The sequence below is a fragment of the Plenodomus lingam genome (assembly GCF_022343315.1).
Source record: "Plenodomus lingam strain CAN1 chromosome Unknown contig_1, whole genome shotgun sequence".
NCBI lineage: Eukaryota > Fungi > Ascomycota > Dothideomycetes > Pleosporales > Leptosphaeriaceae > Plenodomus > Plenodomus lingam.
Window position 1 is genome coordinate 807,027 of NW_027093927.1, and position 22,111 is coordinate 829,137.

Here is a 22,111-nt window from a genome sequence, read left to right on the forward strand (position 1 = left end):
ATCTTCCTTGAACTAGAGTACCCACGCGCGCCATCTGCAGATCGTGGTTGCACAGCTGCTTTTACCGAAGCTCTCGAGAAGCAAAGCCTCCGGCCCTCCTCCTATCGACAGCCTCTCCGATGCCGAACACGATGAACACGGCCCGTAGACTTTAATCCTTCAGATTCGGGACGAGAAATCACATCAGCCGTTTCCGAGCATTGCAGTAGATTATACCGGTCCGAAGTATAGTTATGCGTCCATGAACAATGGTTACATGCTCTTCAATCATCACCGTGTCCCTTGATCGGCCGTGCTGTCTCTCTACGCCGACGTATGTGACGAGATGGGAGCGTTTATAGGGACTGGGCGTCCAGCCGTCGTGTACGGTAGCCTTACTTTCGTGCGATGCCAGATCATCATGCACGCAAGGTTGGTCCTGGCACGTGCTGTCACAATCGCTGTGCGATATTGCCCCATACGACGACAATTGAAAGACTGTGACAGTCAATCTTCTTCGGGCCAGGAGTGAAGGTGCTCGACTATCCCACGGTACAGATATATATTTTACCGCTACTACCGATGACTTTCGCCCTGCATTACACAGGCGAATATATGTACATGCTGTACCACAAGTCGCGCGAGACTATCGAGAAGGGTGACTTCGGTCCATTGGCAGAGTTACACAGTGCAATCAGTGGGCTGAAAAGCCTCTGCACAATGCTAGCTGCAGACGGTATCGAAACTTGTCGTCACGCAATGGACGGTCACGGGTTTGGTGGTAGCAGTGGCCTCGTCGGACTCAATTCCGATTATCTCTCCAGAACCCACCATAGAAGCCGACGATTATGTAGTTACAGCTCAGATTGCTGCATTTCTGGTCAAAACAATGAGCCAGGTGATAAAGGGGCCTAGTGTACTAGCGAGAGACTCGACCGATTCGCTCTTCCAGTCGTATCTGAAGAACAGGAATCATCATATTTTCCAGAGCGTCAACAGAGATGGCAGAGTACGCAACCAGGTTATCTTTGAAGTTATCCATTAGCGTGCAGCAGATCTGTCCTACCGTGCCTACTAGGCTCGTGTCGTGGAGAAGAAAACCCTGGACGAAGCTGATGATACAGTTGCACAACCTCAGTCGTGCATATTGGGGGCTGTTCCTCGTCACCAACTTCTACAACAGCTTCAGTAACAGCAGTGCAACCCTATCATCGCTTACTCCAGGTGTCCCGCGAATATGCTTTCGCCCATATGCACTTCACTCGCTTGACTAGTTTGCTTCGTCGTTTACTATGACGGCAGCAGTCTCGCCAGAAGTAGTGTATGACCTTCAGGATGTGATACTGAATATCAGGCGAGCTGGGGCCGAATGCTGTGAAGCTTGTGGATGTGTGGTCGATACCAGACTGGCTTCTCAACAGCGCGCTAGGAAGATCAGACGGCAGGGTGTATGAAGAGCTGTTTGATATGGCGCATCGCAACAATCCATTGAACAAGGTGACATCAACTCCAAATTGACGAAGCAAAGAGCTAGCGCTGGGTAGTGGCGAAAAATGGAGGGGTGCGTTGGCCAAGCTCTGAGACTGTGAAAGATGGGGAGAGAGCCAGTCGACGGAGAAGCTCGTTCTTGGCCCTGCGAACAGCTTCACTATTTCACAAAAGCCATGTCATGGGACATGAGAGGGAATATCTTCAATGACTCGATGTTTTGCTTTTTTTTTCGGCTCCGCATTCGAAATGTTTCAAGGCGATTAGCGTCTAACATACTCGTCTCGTTCTTCAAAGAATTGTGAGACACTGGAAGGATACATCCGCTGTAAGGCGTCGTGCGGTGTTAAAAGGTGGATCCTTGATCAAAATGGTATGATTACGTCGAACAGGCCGTTTTTTGGATTAATTACCACGGCCCGATGCGACGCACTATGTTCTGGCATGGGCTTCCTGGCCAGCCGTTGATAAATTTGGACCTGAAAGCCATGCCCAGTACCATGGTCTGCTATGTGTGTTGTAACAAGTATGGGTATACTCGTGTTCACAGTCGAGAACGACGGATCTTGGGCGCAATTATGTAGATCTCAAATGCGTTGATCGTGTTGTTTGTAGGTTCGGTAGCCAGTCGTATTCTGACGTCGATCTGCCAAGCGGTCTGGTGTTACCGGTACCTATCGATTGTTTGTACTAAGCTGGGTGTCAGCAACTATAAACGAAGCAGACCACACGGACTGCAAACTTTTATAAGTTTCTTACTTACCGGTACATCTACCGTTTCCATGTACATAGTATGGTAAGCATGCGATCCTGATGATCCCTACTTTTACTCAAAAAGGACATCTAAATGAAGCTTGTCTCAGGCGTAAAAATATGCATGAACAAGTTCTACGTACCCAACCCCCTAATCCACTCCCGCTGATGCCCCATGTATTGTGTACACTGTGCCTGCTCCTGTCCACACTGACTGCCGTACCTCTCCAGTCGCACGGTGTAATTCCTGGTGAGGAGCCTTGAAAGGGTTGGGCACCCAGTGGGCATGGGCAATTACCGGTACAATACGTATTTTGTCGGTGATGGCCCAGGATGAAGGACGGTACCGGTAGATCAGTGGGTTTTTCTACCGCCAAGGCGCATTCGTCAGGCTTGAGTCAGCAAGCTTTGAATGAGGGCTGGCTGGTGTGTGTGTAGAGGTAGATTACTGTGTGTGTGTGTGTGTGTGTGTGTGTGTGTGGTGTTGGCCAGGTACTCTATTGTCGCTTGCGACGCATGCACCCGCACGTGGTCTATGCAAGACCGTTATTTTACGGCTACAAGCTCAATTGGGCAGGCGATCAAACCTCCACCCCAGAATTCTACCCCTACTATGTAAGGCTCTGCTTCCCGTCAGCTATCGGAATTCTAGCCGACGGGCCCCGCGAAAGCACGCACAGCCTCACCATCTGCCTTGTGTGTGTTCCACATTCGCCGGAGCTCTTATCGGCCCTTTTTCGTTTGGGCGTCGCCGGCTATCCAACGGGCCACGGCACGACGCCAGTGAGAGTAACAGAACATCATATTATTAGGCTTGCACGCGGGCCGCTCCTGAACGTTTGTTCAAAGAGACATCAATTCCTGTGTTCACCTCTTGTTGAAGCTTGCGTTCTGCCCGACTTGCTGCTATACATCACGCTCAGGCCTCGTTGCGCCACCGTCGCTTCACGCCCCTGGCGCGAGTCGTGTGGATTTCTGGAGAATGTCCTACCGCGGACGGCCGAGCAAAGGGTGTGAGTCTTGTCGAGCAAGAAAAGTCAAGGTCAGTCTCACCGCTCATGTGCATGTTGCGGCCATCGCTACCGAGTATTTGGCTGTCGACAAGGAATAGGATAGGATTCAGAGGAACAGCCGGATGCCGAATATAGCGACAACTAACGTCCATGCCAGTGTGACGAAAAGAAGCCCATCTGCAGTCGATGTGTCAAGTCGAGCCTCGCCTGCAAGTACAGAGATCAGGGAGACCTACTATTTCGTAATCAGACTGCCTCGGCAGCCCAAAGAGCAGAAGAATCATGGAGGAAACGATCAAAGTCCAATCAGCGTGAAGTCAGTGAGAGTAGCATGAGTAATACGTCTCCACCAAGCAATGAGTCCTCTCCAACTGCCATCCACCAATCGAATGTTGGTGGCCAACACAGTCATCACTCCTCACCCCATGGATCCGTAGAAGAGTACATGCCTAAGGCATCCGACGTAGTCGCGCCGATTCCCGATCTAGCAAACATGCACATCACCCCATGCGTCGAACCAGATCTTCGCCAACTAGCCTACGACCGTTTCATATACGACTTTGTCTCTCCGGATAATCCGAACAGGCCACCGGATGAGCCGACGGATTCCCTATGGGCTTTCATCCCTGTCATATATGAGAATGCTGCAGAGGGCTCATGCTTCCACACTGTGTTTGACGCTGTCGCCTACGTCAACTATGCGAATAGATGCAGTGCTCCCCAGGCCATGGTCTTGGCGGAGGAATGCATGGCAAAGGGTATCAACTTGATCTCAAAGATGGTCGCCGACAAGAAGATGGCGGCGACTGATGAAACCTTGTGCTCCGTATATATGCTGGGAGTATACGAAAACATGACAACCTTGCAGCGCAAAGGGACGTTTATTGCACACCAACATGGTGCCAACGCCCTACTGCAGCTCCGGTCCGTTGATGAATTCTATAGCAACCCAATATCTGCAAAACTCTATGAGGTCTCATACTGCCAGATGGTGAGGGTTTGCTCTCTTGCGACTGCTTGGATGACTGGCTGACTCGTTACATTAGCTTCTGGGAAATTTGCAAACGGCAAAACGTCCGCCTCTACACATGAAAGATGTAGCTAGTGTTGAGCGACATCTTCCCAGTCTTTACAGTAATACTAATGTTTATGTCGTTCGACTCATTTGGCGGGAGGCAAATATACACGCTCAATGGCACGACATCAAGCGTAGCCAAAGCCTACCTACGAGCCGGGCAGACTTGCAAGATTTGTTACAAAGTGCGCTCGACCTTGAGGCTGCGTTCCAAGCCTGGGAAGCTGACGTTCCACGTGGGTGGAGGTATCACATGGAACCCAACACGCCTGGAGCACGGGCAAGATTCGAGAGGAAGTGGCATGAGCTTGTTCTTGACTGTATTGGAGCACCACGTGAGATTCACACGTATCCGAATTTGAAGCGATGCTGGATCTGGGGCTTCTATCGTACGGCTTGGATGTTCCTGTTGCGCGACATCCTGGAAATGATCAATTGGATGTTCCGACTGCCCATTTCAAATCTGGACCCTGCAAGCAACGATGTTCAGGATCACACAAACGCTTTTATATCGCCATATCAACTGGACCCTGCCCGTCTAGGTGACACAGCATTGCGAACCCATCATGCGATTGCTACGGCTCATCTCATCGATGTCCTCGAAAAGAGCTGCTCCGCCGTCTTCAGCAACTTGACCGTCCCCATCATCGACAAGCGAGAGGGCGATCTTTCAGGCATGAGAGGATACGTTAGTCTTTGGCCTCTCGGCGTCATGGACGCAATCCTAGGATCCGGCCTCATCACGGACTCAAACGACTCAACCCCTACCCTCGACCTCCAATCCACACGTCAAGTTTCGCCGCCAGTGCCGATTCCACAGCAGCAACAACAACAGGCTCCCGTCATCCTCGCAACCGAGACATCCTCACCCTACCCGGATTCCTACGCTACAGCCCCCCAGTTCACCGAACTCTCCAAACTCCCGCCCAAGCTCCCCGTGGAGCATTCCTCCTCGCCTCCTCCCTCTGCCCCACAAGCACCCACAAACTCCTCTCCCAGGCCCCCATCTGCACCTCACGAGACAGCCAGCAAGGGGCATATTTTCGACTCTGGCCCCGCGCACCCGTATGATCTTCCAGTCGCGCAATTACAGCGCGATGCTAGTCATACCATCGACGTTGCTGCACGGCGCGAATGGCTCAATCGTATGCTCTATTTCATTGCTACGGACCTGGGTATCAAGAAGGCTTTGTATGTCCCTGTTGTGGAGGGATACATGCAAAAGGTTAAGCCCAAGGTTGACGGAATTCTTGGACGCTGAGAGCAGGAATGACGGATATGAAGGCCATGCAGCATCGATGGTGTGTAAGTGGGACTATGGTGACGCCTAGAACTGGTTTTGCGTTTGCATCCGCCGGAGTTTTTTCTTTTTTCTGGGGGTTTTCTTCAGGAGGCTAGTTTTTCGACGTTGCACACATGGCATCGATGTGCGCGTGTTCGTGTTGTCCAAGGCGGTATTTTGCGGGGACCTGATGTGTCAGAATACCGGTGTTCTTGTGTGCTTTTTTTTTTCTTAAATAGGGTGGAAAATGTTGAGATTTAGCGTGCATGTATGTATATGTAGCAATGGAGATAGTAGTCATTTTGAATGCAAACTCATAGTATCTTGGTCAAAGTTGTGGGAAGGGGGCGTTGTGCCACTATCACTGGAATTACGTGCAACCCTTGAATAGTAGAATACAGATGATGGCACCTCCCACCCACCTCGAGCATCTACGAAGTAAACTAGCCCACTGCTCGTCAACCTTGATAGTAGGGGATGAGATACTAGGGATACGAAATGGTGTACTGGAGTATTCACATCGTTGCCTACACGGCTGATGAATTCCATGCTGCTGTTTTACTTCTTTCCTTTCTTTCTGAGACGGAATGCATGCTGGGTTAAGTTGCGTCATAGCAGCCGGTAAGATATACAAGAAGGTTTGATTTCCTTTGCCCTTTTGGAGATGAGCAACATGGGCTTGCTAGTAGGACTAAGAGTGTAAATCAGTTCTTGGATGCGTGTAGAGGTGTGGTAAAAGGTTGGAGGCTACATGGCTTGTTTGGAAACTGAAGTAGAGACTAGAGATGTGATTTGTTCGGGTGAGACGAATCAGAAGTGTTACTTTTTTCCAGTACTCCAAGTCTTTTGTCTAAATAGTTACAAGTCTAGCAAGCAGTTTGTTTTCGATTTTGTGGTTTACTTGCCTATACAGGATCACCGGGTCTGTGGCCCAAACACTATCCTTCTCGCATGTCGCCAACTGCATTCCAAGACATCTACCCTTCTGTACTCGATCCCTACCTTCGAAATCGTTGGAGGGATCCACGTCAACCCCGACACTGGTACACTGCAGCATGAGCAAGGCTGCAAGAATATCAAAGCGCTCGCGTTCCCCACGTGGACAGTGAACGTGCTGATAGTAAGACCGGCTGGATTGGGGTTGCAGATTACGGATATCTTCCTAGCGCTGGAAAAAGTGCATCTGCACTACGTTTTGGAGGTGGTAGAGCAGCAAGGATTCGAGGACGAGCTGTGTGTGGCTTTGGGATTTGAGAGGAGAAAGCTTGATGTGACTACACAGCAGCAACGGTGTGAGTAGGGTCTAGCGAAGACGCTTTCCCTACCTGCATATCTTAGGCGCAGTTGAATATGGAGATGTCATTAGTGATTACTCATTAGTCGGTGCCCAGTTGCCATGGACAAGATGTAGGTATAACAATTGCAGGCAGCGTGTGGTATTTACAAGCGATCGATAATTATCTATCGATACATGTACAGATAACAATAAAATCTTGAAAAGCTCGTCACTAAAGCCTAAGCCCAAATAATGTTGTAAATCCAATGTTGAAACAATCTTCGAAAGACTGGAAGTCCTCAACCCCAACAACCGCCATCTTACCTAACCAACGCTTACATAACCCACCAACCCCACCCAACCAATCACGTACAGCACCTCCCTCCCCATCCACCCTAGCGCCCCTCCAACGCCCTCACCAAGCCCTTTCCCAAAATCCACCTACACGCCCCCGCGCACAACCACCAAACCCACCATCAACCCAACACACGCCAACAAATAAGAGCTTGGGACACAAACACACCCCACGAATTCCAGGGAAAACAGCTACAAGGAACGAATCCTCCCAAGCGCCAGCAAAGGATTCAACAAAGAACGAGAAGAAAAATGGATATCCGAGTCCTACGGCCAAGCGATATACCGCATGTGCAGCTTGCGAATATTACCAATCTGCCCGAGAATTACTTTTGCAAGTATTATTTGTATCATGCGATGAGTTGGCCGCAGTTGAGCTATGTGGCTGTTGATGTGAGTGCGGGGATTTTTCGTTTGTTGTATTGGGGATGTGTGTGTGTATGTGAATCCGGAACTCTTGTGGTATGGGGAAGGCGGGAAAGAGGTAGGATTGTGGGGAAGACGGGAAAGAGGTAGGAGAAGGTGGGACATCGAGACAATTGTATGGATTTGGGATAGAGTGGGACAAGGAAAGTCAAAGAGATGGGATTACATGCATCTGGAAGGACTGGGAGACGGTATCCACGACCTGGGATGGACGAAGGATTCACATGACACACACACACGTCCAACCGCCCATCCTCCCCCTCCTCTCCCCTCCCTCCAAACCCCCTCCCTAACCCACCCCAGATATCCCGCCCCCCCAAAACCCCCTACGACCCCCCCAAAATCGTCGGCTACGTGCTCGCCAAAATGGAAGAAGAACCCACCGACGGCATCCCCCACGGCCACATCACCTCCCTCTCCGTCATGCGCACCCACCGCCGCCTCGGGCTTGCCGAAAAACTGATGCGCCAATCCCAGCGCGCCATGGCCGAGACCTTTGCAGCCCACTATGTATCCCTGCACGTCCGGGTTTCCAATACAGCGGCCCTGCGGCTGTATCGCGATACCCTGGGGTTTGGGATTGATCGCGTCGAGGCAAGGTATTATGCGGATGGCGAGGATGCGTATAGTATGCGGATGGAGTTGGGTGGGTTGAAGGCGGAGATTAGGGAGGAGGAGGAGAGGTTGTGGGGGAGTGAGGGGGTGGATGAGGGGGAGGGGGTGGGGAGTGAGGGCAAGGCGGAGAAGCAGAAGGTCAAGGTGGGGAGGGCGAAGGGGGTTATGGAGTTGGTGGAGAAGAATGAGGCGGTGGCTGTGTAGGGTTTGCTGTGTAGGGTTTGGGAGGTAAGAGGACGTGAGCGTGGGCATGAGGTGGGAGATTTGGTCATGGGCGTGGGTTTCGTGTCTATGGTTCTGCAAAGGGAGAAGAATAAGTGCATTGCTTAGAAGCCTCATGTCCTCGCTCGCTGTACTGTACGTGCGTCTCTCAAAGCTATAAATCGCCTGTACCATGCTCATCTCTCATATCCCATATCCGACATCATACCATGCATCATACCAAGCAAATCCCAGCCATGCAACGCGATGCAACCCCCCTCACCCACCCAAAGAAAAGGCAAAACACCCCTGGATATCATCACTATAAATCATAAAAGCCCTCCAATGCCCATATATCCCAAACCCTCCGTTCGGCTACTTTATCCCTCAGTCGCCAAACCATGACCCCCAACAAGATCCTACATCAAACCGCCCAACACAACCTTGCCCACACCCCCAACCTCACTCTTCAACCCCGCCCTACAACTATCCTCAAACTCCTTCACCACCCCCGCAAGGATAATCTTCCGAACCCTCGCATCCGCTTTATTAAAGAGATCACCCACGATACTCGGCACGCCGCCACCGGCCGCCACCACGCTCTCGGGAGTACTCAGCATGCTGAGGATCTTGGTGTAGCAATCAATCAGGACGTCGCAGAGCGTGGCGAATGTGCTGAAGAGATCCGGGTCAAAGGGCAGCGAAGGGGTTTGTAGATAGGTATACGACTCGTTGGGAAGTAAAAGGTCGGAGTCTGGCGGGACATCTGGGCCCGCAAAGCCATGGCCTGTCTCTGAGTTGAAGGAGCCGCTTGGTGTCAACATGGGAAAGTCGCCGGCCGCGCTACTGCTTCGCCTGCCTTTGCCTCCCATGTTCAAGTTTGCGCGTTTGAACATTTGCGGGATGCGTGCTCTGCTGAGTGACGAGGGCGTGCTGCCGTCGGCGGGGTGGATGGACTGGTAGGTTTCAAATTCGAGGAGCAGGGCGTTGAGGGCTTTGAGGTAGTCGGAGGGCGAATTGGAGTTTAGGTCGAGGATGTTGGGCAGGGAGAAGCCGAGGAGCAGATAATGCGTTGCGCGGCGGGCTTGATTGCGGGTGGTGAAGGAGGGGAGGCGGGTGAGATCAGATTTGGAGAAGAGGAGCGTATTGAACCAGTAGATGCGTCCCTCGTGTCTATAATGTGGAGTCAGTACAGGGTGATATTTTGGCATGGGCAGATGTAGGACGACTCACGCTTTCCGTAGATAGTCCAAAGTGGATATCCGCTTCGAGGCCAAATCTTGTATGTGTTGGAATACGAGGTTTGGTGTTGAGCCATTGGGCACGGGTATGGGTGTTGCTGATGGCGGGGCACGACTCGACTGCTGGCTGGTCTGTAGCGTCTCCTTTTGCGAAGGTGGGTGTCGCATGGGCATAGGGGCAGCCATGGCACCAAAGGGGGTCTTTGGTTTGTCGACAGCGCTCAGCGGGCTCTTCTCGTATGTCTGGGCGTTGGTCTCGGGCCTCACGTTCTCCGTGCTCTTTTGCTTGTTGCGTGAGAATGTGGAGATGGAGAGGGCCGGGCGCGAGGCATGCCCCACGGCGTTGGGCACGGAGGCCTTTTCGGGGGAGTAGGTCAGCGCCACGTTGGCGGAGGGAGTCCTCTTGTGCGAGGGGGAACTGCCGGTGCCGTTGCTTGTGTTGGTGCGCACAGAGGCACTGCGAGAGCGTCGCAGCTGGGAGCCGAGGTCGGTGACGGACGAGGCGATGCTGTGTCGACTGCCTTGCCTGCGCCTGGGTGGGGTCGAGGGCAGTCTGGAAGACTCGTCGTACTGGCTTGCGCTGAGGCCGTGGGGGTCTTCGACTGGCTCGGGGCTGCGAGGCAGTCGTGGGAGGGTAGGCGGTAGATTGAGTGTGGGCGGGGGTTGCTGCTGCTGCTGCTGCTGCTGCTGCTGTGGCGGCGGGGTGGAGCAGACAGGTGGAGGTTGGTGTGTTTGTTGTGTCTGGTTGTGTGCTGGGGCGGCAATGCGAGCTACCGAGGAAGCCGAGTGCTTGTGGTGCCTGTTCTTCTTGAAGAGCGAGGGGCGACGGCCGAAAAAGCTGGCGTGGGATTGCTGCTGTTGTGGTTGTTGTGATTGATGGTGGTGTTGGGTGTGGTGGTGGTGGTGGTGGTGGGCGGGGTTTGCGGGCGCGGTCTGGTCCATGGCTGGCTTCCCAGCTGTGTGGAGCCCTTCTTTCAGGGGCACGTCAGACCCTTTGCAGCGGGCCGGCCTGGCTCCCGCTATTCCAGGCACAACTCTGGGCGAGGCGGAAGAGAGAGACGGGTGGAGGCGCGGTCACAGGGCTAAAAAGCAAGCGTGGCTGGGCCGCTGGCAGGTGTTGTTTTTGCTTGTTTCCGGGGCGGGGGCGAGAAAGAAGAAAGCGGAGGGGAGAAAGGTATGGGATGGGGCCTCAGCTGCTTGGGCGCTGCCAGGAGAGCGAGAGCATGGCCGCGATAGAAATGGCCTCTCTGTTTTTTATCATGGTGGCTACTGTACTGTACTGTACCTGACAAGCGCGCGCGCAATGCAACACGATACGACGGCGAACCATGGCCAGTTCGTGGCTCCAGCCCGCCCAGGTTGCAAAGACCAGTTGGCCATGCAGATGCAGGAACATGTACTGTTACCGGTACTACCTGTACAAAATGTACTGGCCTCGGAGCCTCTCGAGTCGCTGGGGCCAGTCAGAATAGTGGGCACAGGGATGGCCCCTCTTCGTGAGCCTCTTCTTGCCCGCACCAACCGGCAGCACCTGTGGAGAAAGGGAGATAGATGGGCCTGACGAGGGGGGGGGGGGGGGGCGACCAGAGGAGCGGCCAGAGAGGGGCCAAAGGGGGGGGGCGGCCAAAGGGGGGGCGGCCAAAGGGGGGGCGGCCAAAGGGGGGGCGGCCAAAGGGGCGAGGGGCGGGCGCAGGAGCAGCATTTGCGAACCTGGGAAGCCAGCGCCAGAGGCCAATGTCCAATGTGTGTGTGTGTGTGTGTGTGTACTTGTCTATCATAGTACAATTACAATGATTGTATGGGATAATTACAATGATTGTATGGGATAATTACAATGATTGTATGGGCAGCCAGGGCGGCGGGCCACGTGCGAAGGGGGCAAGTGATGGTCACCACGCTCTCTGCCCAGGCCAGACAAGTTTCTCGTACGGAAGCTGGCCGCAACGACTCCCACGCCTTTCACCAGCACGTTCACCGAGCCGGCCTCACTTTTTGTCCAGGCTCAGCCATTCTTCTTTTCCCTTTCCCCCTCCCCTCCCATCGTTATCCTCCGAGAGAGCTCTGCTGTCCATGCCCTCGATAGAATAGAGTTTCCTTTTGCGAGCTGCTCAGCTGCCCCGCCCCAGGTACCGGTTAACCCCACGTCCACGTCATGCAGCGCCGACAGAGCGCAAGAGTAAGGCTCTCGCCCTCGCACTGCCATTCATGCCACACATGGATAAAAGGCGCCATGCTGACATGTCCACCAGGGAGAATGGATCCCCACAGAGGGCAGATGGCCGGTGGATCCCCAGGAAGACGTGCCCGTGTCCGAGCAGCGCATTTGGGTTGACGGCTGCTTCGACTTTGCCCACCACGGTATGTTTGTCGCGCACACATGATTTGCTGTCTCTCATTCTCTCTTCCTTTGGCTCTCTCTCTCTCTCTTCTCTCCTCCTCTGCCTCTATGCGCACTGCTCACAACCTCTCCTCCTCTGCCTCTATGCGCACTGCTCACAACCTCTCCTCCTAGGCCATGCGGGTGCCATGCTTCAGGCCCGCCAACTCGGCAACGAGCTGCTGGTTGGCGTGCACTCCGATGAGAGCATCCTCGAGAACAAGGGTCCAACTGTCATGCGCCTGGACGAACGGTGCGCCTCACATGAGCCTACCTTGTCACCAACCCCTCCTCTAATCATAATGCTGCAGAGTCACCGCCGTCGAAGCTTGTCGCTGGGCGACCAAGGCCATCCCCAAAGCCCCCTACGTGACCTCGCTGCCCTGGATAACACACTACGGCTGCCATTACGTCGTCCATGGCGATGACATCACCTCCGACAGCGACGGCAAGGACTGCTACCGCTATGTCAAGGCCGCAGGTAGATTCAAGGTGGTCAAGCGCACACCGGGCATCTCGACGACCGATCTCGTAGGTCGCATGTTGCTCTGCACCAAGTCGCACTTTATCCAGTCACTGGAGAAGAGACTCTCAGGCGACGAGGGCCCTGGCGGAGAGGCTGAGCGCCTGGAAACCGGACAAGCCATGCTGCAACGCATCAAAGACTATGCCACCGACGAGACGGGTCTTGCGCCTGGCTGCGATGTCTGGTATTGGCATGCTTCTCGGCCGGCCAAGCTCAGGAGGACGACTACGAGTAATACCGCTTCTGCCTCAAGGCCAGGGGCCCCGCGTCAAGACTCGACTGCTTCCCAAGGACCCGTCAAGGAAGAGAAGGGCACCTTTCACCAGCTCGTCGAGGGAAAGGGCATCAAGCCCGGTCAAAAGGTCGTCTATGTCGATGGCGGCTGGGACTTGTTTTCCTCGGGCCATATCGAGTTCCTACGCCACGTCACCAAGACCGAAGAAGAGGCCGCGAAAGAGACAGGCTGGTACACGGAAGAAGCTAAACAAGAGCGCATAGAAAAGACAGGCGCAGACTATGGCCCGCTCTTCCTTGTCGCAGGCATCCACGAAGATGAAGTCATTAACCACTGGAAAGGCATAAACTACCCCATCATGAACACATTCGAGCGCGGTCTCTGCGTCCTCCAATGCAAGGTTCGTTTTCTTCATGCAAAACTCTATCCACGAATGAATAAACATCCTGACCCATGCCTCTCAATAGTACATCCATGCCGCCATCTTCGGCGCCCCCTTCTCCCTCTCCAAAGCTTTCCTCCTCACCCTTCCTTACTCCACGCCTTCTGCCGTCTACCACGGCAAAACCACCTTCATGCCCCTCGCCTTTGACCCGTACGCCGTCCCCAAAGCCATCGGCATCTACCGCGAAATCGCAAACCACGAGTTCCAAAACGTCAATGCGGCTGAAATCGTGACACGAATCATGAAGGGCCGCGCCCTGTATGAGGAGAGGCAGCGCAAAAAGGGCGAAAAGGGGGTCACAGAGGAAGTGGAGAAGTTGAGGCAGGAGTTGGAGAGGGAGCAGAGGAGGAAGGAGGTCGAGGGTCAATTTGGGCTGTAGATGGTTTTGGAGGGCTGGATGGAGGTGCGCAGGGATTGGATAGCTACCCGGCACGCCTGCATGTACGCCTGCACGCTGTTGTGGTCACTCTAAGAAAAGAAGATTCAAAATGAAAGCTGGTTGCGAGAGAGCCGGTGAATCTGTTGTCTGAGTGGTGTTGAGTTCACTTGAAGTCGGGGCTTGTTGCCGCCACCAACGCGTAGTCGGTCTCGTGCCTTTGGATCGTTACACGTAACAAAGCTTGATACACACAGTGAAGCTAAGAGCGGTAATAAATAGTACTCTGCGGATAATCTACCCGTACTAGCGTGACGTTCAAAACCTTCCTCGTCATGACACTTGCATTTCCAAAAGAAAGAAAATCAAAATCTGTCTGGATTTACAGTGCAGTGATAGGCTGGAGGTGGTAACGAGTGAGCATACTGTACAGCGGTAAGACTGCATGTGGTTGTTGTACTTGGTAGTACAATACGTACGTCCACGTCTCAAGTGGGTAATAGAATATGGTCTGGGCCCTTGCTGTATTGGTGTTTGAGGGGGGGGGGGGGACTAGTGGCTGCTGTCTATCTACCTACTACTACGTGGTGCATGCGGTGGAGGTGAGGCGGGGACGGCCTGCGGGTGATATCTTTGGGAATCGCTGCGGTGTGAAAAGGGGGGTTTTGATGGCATTGCAGTCGAGCCTATACTGGAAAGTTATTTTATACGTTTGTTTCTTCGTCTGTTTGGTTCGAGGCAGAGAAGAAGGTTGGAGAGCTTCTTCCGTTTGATAGAGAATGTAAGCTGTAGGTGAAGGAGGCAGCATTGGTGGTGAGAGGTATAACCCCCCGACCATTCACTCTCTTGCACTACAGTACGATTGTTCCGAATTATCCGATTTACAAAGTGTTTCAGGTGCGAGGCTGCACGCTGGGAATTGTGGGGTGAAGTGCAGAGTGGAGTGAAAGGCCATAAGCACGAGCCGGTGAGGAGGTGTCAGACGACTAGCGTGCTGTCCATGTGCGGTTAGCTCCACTCACCACGTCGACTTGCATGCTACTTATCCAGATCAGATGGGACAAGTCAGAAGGAAACCAGAAGCTCATCTTCACAAAGGTTCATGGACATTTCATTTAAATTCTACTTGTCTCGCAGCTCTCATCCCTGCCATTGAGCAAGATAGCTGCACACAATTCGTCTCTAGGCACGGCTTGAGGACAAGTACCGGTACCAGCGACCATGTCCTATCGACGAGGTTACGGTCATCATATGTCAATCTATCACGACCCGGGATCTTCATCACATTCCTCCGACTATATCATCCGTCCACCGCAGTCAAAGTCCTCGGAGTACATCTCCATATCCATTCAACCCGACTATGGCACCACGGTCAAGCTTCGACACAGCAGCGATTCAGGCTATGCCGATTCGGGCTCGGACTACATGGAGGATCCCATAGAGACCAAGGATGACCACATCTCGCCCTATGCCCATGATCAGGGCTTCGTCTCTAGCGATGTGTCACTTGCAGAGAGCGAAGAGGCCCAGGAGCTCTTGAAGAATCAAAAGGCTATTGAAGCTCCCACGGCTGAAGACCGCAACGAGGTACATGGGGCGGAACGTGATGCACGTCACGAGAAGAGATCGAGCCGCTATGATGATGAAGATGCTCATTATATGAGTGACTCTGAGCCTGGTGATTATTTCAGTGGCGCACACACACGTGACAGATGCTCAGCAAGCCGTGGCCCATCTGACGAGGATCCACCAGACTACCGGACTTGGAGAGATGGATGGGGTTCAAAGCACGAATTCACGCGCAGCCATGGCGTCAGAACAGAGGAACCTGACAGCTACGAGGAGGCAGGGGAACTGCTGGACAAGTATCGAGAATTCGAGGCCCGATATGCTCGAGAACAAGCCAGGCTCCAAGACCGCAGTGTCAGCGATGGCTTCATTTCCAGATCCTCACGTAGCAGGCGTTCATCCCATTACGATCCCACTTATGACCCAGTCGACGTCGGTAGCTCGCGTCAAAGATACAGAGCCATCGAAGCTCCCCCTACCAGCGACATAAGACCAGAACCAGGACGCCACGAGCGCAGCAGAAGACCCAAACAACACAAGAAACACCCAGCCCGCCCTCGCCCCCAACCCCTCCAACGCATGCTCCCAGACATACCCACCACCGAATCCGACTTCTCCCACCCCAGCAGCCCCCGCGGCTTCTCTGTCGCAGACTCAGACCTATTCTCCCTAGCCTCCCCCCTCGAAGAAGTCAGTCTCCGCGGCGCCCGACTCCCGCACATGCCCCCAGCCGCCTTGCGCAGACGCAGCACAACCTCCACATACACAACCGCCACCACCACCACACCTTCAACCTCCACACCCCCAACCCCCCGAACAGCACACTACAACGCCCTACCCCCACCTCGCGCCCCCTTTGCATACACACGCGCCATCCGCCAAAATCGCACCCCAACTCCCCCTTGCACTCGCAATCGCTACTCCATCCCTCCTCCACACCCACCACACACTCCCATTTCCCCACGCTACCCGGCTTCCCGGCGTCGCACTGCCTACATCCCCTCTGACATTGCCGTCGCTGCTAGCCCGCACGATACTTCCACAACTCTCACCACCAATAGTAGTAGCAGCGACGCCTTCCCCTCCGACTCTGACTCCAGCGCTCATCCCGTCCTACCCACCACACATCCACATCTACACCAACACCCTCGCCCACGCACTCGCACACGCGCCCGTCCCTCTGCCCACGCCCTCGCCCTCGCCCTCGCCCCGCTTGCCCAGTCGCCTGCGAGCCTTGGGTTCAGCAGCGCGAGCGACTATTTCGTAGGCAGTGATGGGGACCAGCATTCGGATTTGTTCAGTTTGGAGGGGGGCGGGGATAGTGCGAGTGAGGGGGAGGAAGGTGTGTATGAGGACGAGTATTTGAGTGATACGGCGGTGGAGCGGGATGAGGATGAGGATGAGGAGGATGATTTTGAGGATGGGGCGAGTTATTATGGGGATGAGGGAGGCTATGGGCATGGGTATTGAGATTGGGATTATTATTTTTTTTTGGATTGGGGCTGGGGTTGGGATTTTCTTTTGATTTGGTTTAGGTTGGGATTGGGGGGGGGTGGGTGTTTTATTTTTCAGTGCATCTCTTATCCATGTATTCTTCTCCTTTTCTCCTCCTTCCTCCTGCTTCCCCTTCCCCAACGCCAGGAGACACACTCCTACCTTTCTGTCTGTTACACTCGGTCTAGTCGGTATACAGTATAATGCAGACGAGTACAGTGTAGAACTGGTATATCCAAGTATATCCAAGTATTATACAAGATTGTGCTCATTTTACTCCTCACTCTTCACTCCTCACCATTCCCTCGTAATTCACAACCCACTGTGCACAAACCACGATACAAAACCCTATACGACACAACATGCAGCCAGGCTAACCAGACTAAACTAAATGAGACCCGGCTAAACTGGGCTGGACTGAACGGGCCTGGACTGGGCTGGACTAAAATAAACAGCATCAATCATTACATCTACAATCTTGTTGATTGCACTTAGCACGGCTATTCAACATAGTCATGGAGATGGAGATGATGACAGGCTAGGCTAGGTTATAAATATACTCTGATGTAACAAAATCTCCACTCTCCGCCTCGCTCTTATCAGTGGGAGAGAAAAAAGAAAACGCTTGTTGGGGTATGGATGGCTTTATACATCTCTTGCCATCTCATCCCATCTCATTTCATTTCATCTCATCTCATCTCCTCCCATCTCATTCTCTACCTTCCCTCCCATCTCCCATCCCATCCCTCACGTCACACAACCCCACTACGCCGCCGCCACCTCAGCCGCAACTTCTGCACTCGCAGCCGTAGCCAAGACCTCAGATGGGGAGAGATCCGTGGTGCTCATGGGGCCGGCGGGCCAGGGCTTATCGCGGGCGTCTGAGACGCGTATGATTTGGTTTTTTGGGCCGGGGACGGCGCCTGTGGGAGGTTAGTGTTTGTTTGCTGTTTGTATGTATTCTGGTGTTGGGTGTGTGGAATTGGGAAAATTGCCCGGAAGACGTCAGGCGCGGGGTGGACAGAGTTTTGCAAAAAAAACTGGTCATGTCAAACGTACCTGTGACGACGAGGATTCCATTTGCCGCATCAACTTGGAGGACCTTGAGATTCTTGACTGTGACGCTTTCGTTGCCCATGTTTCCGGCCATGCGCTTGCCCGGTAGGACGCGGGAACCTGAGCCTTGTGAACCACCTGCTGATCCCATGCCGCGATGCATGAGCGATTGACCGTGTGATGCGGGTTGTCCGCCGAAGCCGTGTCTTTTCATGCCCTGTTAAAAAGGAAAAAAACAGAATTAGCTTTGTTTCTATTTATAAGTGCCAGACTCTCCTCTCTCCAAGTCCCCAGCCCAGGTGAAGGAAACTTACACCTGCAAACCCCATACCCCTACTAATACCCTTGACATCCACCCACTGCCCGACATTGAACCACCCGGCCCCAACCATACTCCCCACCGGCACACCCAGCCCCGCCTCATCCCTCACCTTGAACTCGGCAACCCATCTCTTGGGGCTCACGGCCGCGCCCGCAAAATGGCCCAGCATAGGCTTGGTCACATTCTTGGGCAGTTTCTCGCCCGCGCCCACCTGAACCGCCCAATACCCATTCTTGTCGCGCCGCTTGTGCGCAATGACTTCGTTGCGGTCGAGCTGGAGGACGGTGCAGGCGGTGCGTTTGCCCGTCTCGGGGTCGTACATGGCCGTCATGCCTTTTTTGTTTGCGAGGAGGCCGGTGCGCAGCGGGGTACTATGGGCGCGACGGGCGAGAGCTGCGGTGGACGAGGCATTGAGAGCGGGTTTGGAGGGGTGGTGATTGAAGCGGTTGGGTTTGGGTTTGAAGGTGGATTTTATGCCGCGGGTGGTGATGTGGGTGGTTTGCAGGGGCGCTTTCTTGAGAGTGGATGCGAGGAGGAGCCGCGTAGTCGAAGGGAGGAGGAAGGAGGGGGGTAATTGGCCCCAGGGAAGGGGTATCTTGGGCGGCATGGTGTTGTGTGCTTGGTCTGCGATGCTGGCGATAGGTTGGACATGTCTTCGCTGCCGTTGATTTTCGAAGCTCGGGCCATGATGGGCACGTGGGGGGCGGCTTTCACGCGCGTAGACCACGCTAAGCTGTAAGCGTCGACTTGTCCTCAAAGTTGTCATCATCATGCTAGTTGTGGGGCAAGGCAATCTTGCCAGGATGTCCAGACGTGCTCACAGATACAATTCATTCGTTTCGATCAACATCGATAAACTCAACAGAAGTGCATTGCCCAGCATGCGTGGTGTACCGAGACGGTCTATGTACATCAGATAACATACTATCGTGCAAGAACATCTTGAAATTCAAACCATGCCAGAAATCCTGGTCGTACGTTCAGGGTATACCGCCAAAGGCAAAGACGCCGTGTAAACTCCGCGCACCACTCAGTGGCGCGCATGTGTGAGACTCAAAGGCCTGCACACCAAATATAGCACATGCAATTCCCATCTACAGTCGAATCCAAAAGCCCATTTGTTCCACTACACTCCAGGCGACGCAGATGTCGCTAATGTGTTGCTCTACTGTTCCGCCATTCAGCCAAAGGCAGGGTTTCCATGTGCGACGCAATCACGAGGAAGGTCCTGTGATGTATTAGCTTGGCAACTTCTATAAAGTACATGACGACGATGACTTACTCGGACGACGACAGACCCAGGGCGGACAATGGCGTTGTCCCCAATCCTGACACCAGCCTCGATGATACAGCCGTCACCTATGTATACATTCTTCCCAATGAAGACCTCTTGTGCGATCTCAGTGCCATTACTGCCCTTGAGAGCCTTGATGTCGGTCGGAGTTTTCAGGGTCGTAATAATCACACGATTTCCGATCTTCGTGTTCATTCCAATGGCAATCCTGGCGGAGTCGTGGAGTTCGCAATTCGACCCAATCACGACATTCTCAGCAATGGACAGGTTGTAGCCATAGTCGCAAAGGAATGGTGCGGCAACGTGTACGTTACCGCCAAGATGGCCGACAATGGGATGCTCTGTAGTGTGTGGTGGTATCCACCGGGCAGCGACAATGGTTTTGAAGCAACGTCCACGCTCATCCTTTGCAATGCTCACCGCAGCATTGGCTGTACTGTTGAACTGGTACACTGCACCAGCACAATGTGTACGCTCGTTGACTAGCTCCCTGTCGAAGGGTAGAAATGGCAAACCAGCCAACATCTTTTCTTTCTCGGACTTGTGCATCCTAGGATGTGGCGTGTACAGACTGGGTGGCGGTCCAGGTGGCGCAATGGTGGGTGGTACTATAACCGGTGGTGGTGGGGGAGGCGGCTGCCGAGCGTGCTGTGCCACTTGATGATGATGTGTCGTCGTCTTGGGGGGTCTGGAGAGCTTGTCAGCCAAAAGAACATCAAAACAATGGATGCAGAGCTAAACTACGTCGTCGACGCAGTCTTGAGTTTCCCCAGAGGAAGACTTACACAACAGGCGCCAGGGTGCTGACCAACCCCTGACTCATGCTCTGCGGGGTCTGGTGGTACACACGAGAGTTGTGTTGTTGGCGTGGTGGCTCTGAATGCTGGTGGTGGAGCACCGAATGCTCGTGCGTTGTTGGGCGCTCGTGACTGGAGCTGCTAGGCGGCTGAGAATACGCATGTGGTTCAGAGGGGTAGGAAGTCCTCAGTGGGGGTGGGGGTGGTGCGCTTTCACTCCAGCCATTGCCCGTCCAGGTGCTTGATTTTGGTAGTTGACGCTCGTCCTCGATGGGGATGGGACGACTGCGGGCACCATCTTGCCCGTTTGACAACTGGGGTTGGGATTCCGCTGAGTACGGAGCCTGCGTGGTGCGAGGGCTTTCACAGTGTGGAATATGAATCTGGTTGCAGACGGGACAAGAGGGGTACGTTGAAGTAGGCTCTCCGGATGGTCTCTCCTTGGCTTGTAGTGGCGGTGGCGGCTTCAGGGTTCCGTTCTTTGGATACGGGATCTTGTTTGCGTAGCCTTCGCAAATGAAGGCTCCTCGTGTGCAATTATTGCCTGGATAAAGGTCAGTAGTTTGCAAAGGGATGGAGAGAGGGAAAAAAGCCCGTACACTCTGGCTTCATTTCATCACATTTCTTCTTGCGTCGGCGACATGTGCCACATCCAGTTTTCGTTCGGTTGGCGAATTGCTTTGACTGGGTTAGCCTAGTCAGACAGCCTGCGATGATCGGACGTACCCTCTTTCTCTTCTTAAGTTCGACTTGAATGCCAGCAGCGCGCGCAATTTCTCGGGCGTGTTCATCCTCATAATGGGGATCACTCATAACCTTGACAAGGGCATGCGGTGGATTGGATGGACCAGGATTGTGGGTTGGTTCCGCGGGCCGAGTTTCGCGTCTTTGCATGTCCTGGTAACCATTTTGTGGTAAGTCGCGAGGTTCAGTGGCCCATCGTCTCTCCATATCGGAGCGCTCCAAGGGAGGCAGGGTACGATGGTGCGTGTCTTCTTTGGATGCATGTCCAGACTGAGGTGGCGCGACTGGTTGGTAGGGTACAATCTGCTGCTTGGTAGGCCCTACCGGTTGATCTGGACTAGGACGAGCATATTCGTCCTCTCGAGGCTCGGAGCGCCTCTTTTTGTTTGGGCTGTCAGGGGATGCACTGCCCGTCATGGTGGGAGAGACGGAATTGCCGGAGCTGTCGGAACCGTTCTGGGGCCTTGGGGCACTTGGGCTCCAGGCGGCTGCTCCTATGGAGGGGGTTGACTTCAAATCGGTGGATGGAGGACTCGATGAATGGCGGCCATTGACAGAGGTGAAGGCAGGCGCAAAAGACTCGATGTTCTTCTCACGCAGACCAAAGGGACTCGAGGAAAATGGCTGTACTTGCAACACCGTCGACATGGTACGCAAATGCGGTGGTGCGAGGGCAGAATCTGCCGAAGTGGTTCAAGATCCAGGCCTCCAGTAGGCTTTGCCTGTCCTGGAGATTCGTTCGGAAGATGCTCGCTTTTGAAGATCAATGGGGCCCCTCTTGGCTCTCTGGCGGCCGTTGTTTAGTCGAGGGAATTTTCTCAAGAGAGTGACGCCACGAAAGCGCTGTGCTCTTGGGTTGCACAATGCTGAGAGAGGGAGAGGGAGGGGGGAGAGAGGCGGCTTTCGCGCTTACGGACGAGCGTTGGAGTTGCCCGTTGGAGTTGCAGCGTAGACGAGCTGACAGCAGGGCCGTGGCATGCCAGTGCGCAGGAGTCGAGAGTTGCACGGTCGAAGGCGCGGGGTGTGCACAGGAGCGGGATTGGACAGGACCGGTTAGGGTAGGTATGTTTGTTGGTTTGGTTGGGTTTAATTTTGTGTTTTTGAGTTGAGTTGGGTTGGGTTGGAGTGGGATGGGATGAGATGGGATGAGATGGGAGAGAGAGGGTGGCGGAA

At 53.8% G+C, this 22,111-nt stretch overlaps 10 protein-coding genes across 10 annotated transcripts; 6 read left to right on the top strand and 4 right to left on the bottom strand.

The window, feature by feature from the left end:
* Window positions 1-561: 561 nt before the first annotated feature.
* On the top strand, window positions 562-894 carry IAQ61_000267 (uncharacterized protein; the record flags this gene model as incomplete). Its single annotated transcript, XM_066094597.1, has 1 exon — window positions 562-894. The coding sequence occupies one exon, from the start codon at window positions 562-564 to the stop codon at window positions 892-894; it is 333 nt and encodes a 110-aa protein (XP_065955450.1).
* Window positions 895-898: 4 nt separating this feature from the next.
* On the bottom strand, window positions 899-2,125 carry IAQ61_000268 (uncharacterized protein; the record flags this gene model as incomplete). The annotated part of the gene is made up of 6 exons (XM_066094598.1): window positions 899-1,005; window positions 1,046-1,153; window positions 1,199-1,622; window positions 1,743-1,793; window positions 1,851-1,972; window positions 2,029-2,125. Coding segments are annotated over 6 exons (909 nt in total), but the record flags the coding sequence as incomplete, so codon positions are not given.
* A 1,077-nt stretch (window positions 2,126-3,202) lies between these two features.
* Window positions 3,203-5,569, top strand: IAQ61_000269 (uncharacterized protein; the record flags this gene model as incomplete). Its single annotated transcript, XM_066094599.1, has 3 exons — window positions 3,203-3,262; window positions 3,391-4,224; window positions 4,280-5,569. The coding sequence occupies 3 exons, from the start codon at window positions 3,203-3,205 to the stop codon at window positions 5,567-5,569; spliced, it is 2,184 nt and encodes a 727-aa protein (XP_065955452.1).
* A 736-nt stretch (window positions 5,570-6,305) lies between these two features.
* Window positions 6,306-6,890, top strand: IAQ61_000270 (uncharacterized protein; the record flags this gene model as incomplete). The annotated part of the gene is made up of 2 exons (XM_066094600.1): window positions 6,306-6,322; window positions 6,449-6,890. The coding sequence occupies 2 exons, from the start codon at window positions 6,306-6,308 to the stop codon at window positions 6,888-6,890; spliced, it is 459 nt and encodes a 152-aa protein (XP_065955453.1).
* Window positions 6,891-7,472: 582 nt separating this feature from the next.
* On the top strand, window positions 7,473-8,465 carry ARD1_1 (N-terminal acetyltransferase A complex catalytic subunit ard1; the record flags this gene model as incomplete). Its single annotated transcript, XM_066094601.1, has 2 exons — window positions 7,473-7,613; window positions 7,950-8,465. The coding sequence occupies 2 exons, from the start codon at window positions 7,473-7,475 to the stop codon at window positions 8,463-8,465; spliced, it is 657 nt and encodes a 218-aa protein (XP_065955454.1).
* Window positions 8,466-8,881: 416 nt separating this feature from the next.
* IAQ61_000272 (uncharacterized protein) lies at window positions 8,882-10,645 on the bottom strand (the record flags this gene model as incomplete). The annotated part of the gene is made up of 2 exons (XM_066094602.1): window positions 8,882-9,635; window positions 9,696-10,645. 2 exons carry the CDS (start codon window positions 10,643-10,645, stop codon window positions 8,882-8,884), a joined length of 1,704 nt encoding a protein of 567 aa, XP_065955455.1.
* An 839-nt stretch (window positions 10,646-11,484) lies between these two features.
* Window positions 11,485-14,585, top strand: IAQ61_000273 (uncharacterized protein). Its single transcript, XM_003835402.2, has 5 exons — window positions 11,485-11,879; window positions 11,953-12,061; window positions 12,216-12,333; window positions 12,392-13,241; window positions 13,309-14,585. Exons 1-5 carry the CDS (start codon window positions 11,856-11,858, stop codon window positions 13,663-13,665), a joined length of 1,458 nt encoding a protein of 485 aa, XP_003835450.1. The 5' UTR covers window positions 11,485-11,855; the 3' UTR covers window positions 13,666-14,585.
* A 298-nt stretch (window positions 14,586-14,883) lies between these two features.
* Window positions 14,884-16,701, top strand: IAQ61_000274 (uncharacterized protein; the record flags this gene model as incomplete). Its single annotated transcript, XM_066094603.1, has 1 exon — window positions 14,884-16,701. The coding sequence occupies one exon, from the start codon at window positions 14,884-14,886 to the stop codon at window positions 16,699-16,701; it is 1,818 nt and encodes a 605-aa protein (XP_065955456.1).
* A 507-nt stretch (window positions 16,702-17,208) lies between these two features.
* IAQ61_000275 (mitochondrial 54S ribosomal protein uL3m) lies at window positions 17,209-18,836 on the bottom strand (the record flags this gene model as incomplete). Its single annotated transcript, XM_003835404.2, has 3 exons — window positions 17,209-17,648; window positions 17,785-17,998; window positions 18,096-18,836. Coding segments are annotated over 3 exons (1,113 nt in total), but the record flags the coding sequence as incomplete, so codon positions are not given.
* A 114-nt stretch (window positions 18,837-18,950) lies between these two features.
* Window positions 18,951-22,088, bottom strand: IAQ61_000276 (uncharacterized protein). The gene is made up of 5 exons (XM_003835405.2): window positions 20,921-22,088; window positions 20,794-20,872; window positions 20,183-20,738; window positions 19,386-20,085; window positions 18,951-19,331 (listed from the first exon to the last, which is right to left on the bottom strand). Exons 1-5 carry the CDS (start codon window positions 21,584-21,586, stop codon window positions 19,284-19,286), a joined length of 2,049 nt encoding a protein of 682 aa, XP_003835453.1. The 5' UTR covers window positions 21,587-22,088; the 3' UTR covers window positions 18,951-19,283.
* Between the last annotated feature and the right edge of the window lie 23 nt (window positions 22,089-22,111).

Coding starts and splice junctions, on each gene's coding strand:
- IAQ61_000276 (XM_003835405.2), bottom strand. CDS start 21,586: ATGTCGACGGTGTTGCAAGTACAGCCATTTTCCTCGAGTCCCTTTGGT. Junction 20,086..20,182: donor AGCACCCTGGCGCCTGTTGT/GTAAGTCTTCCT, acceptor CAAGCTCTCCAG/ACCCCCCAAGACGACGACAC. Junction 19,332..19,385: donor CTGGGTCTGTCGTCGTCCGA/GTAAGTCATCGT, acceptor AATACATCACAG/GACCTTCCTCGTGATTGCGT.
- IAQ61_000273 (XM_003835402.2), top strand. CDS start 11,856: ATGCAGCGCCGACAGAGCGCAAGA. Junction 11,880..11,952: donor AGCGCCGACAGAGCGCAAGA/GTAAGGCTCTCG, acceptor CATGTCCACCAG/GGAGAATGGATCCCCACAGA. Junction 12,334..12,391: donor GTCATGCGCCTGGACGAACG/GTGCGCCTCACA, acceptor ATAATGCTGCAG/AGTCACCGCCGTCGAAGCTT.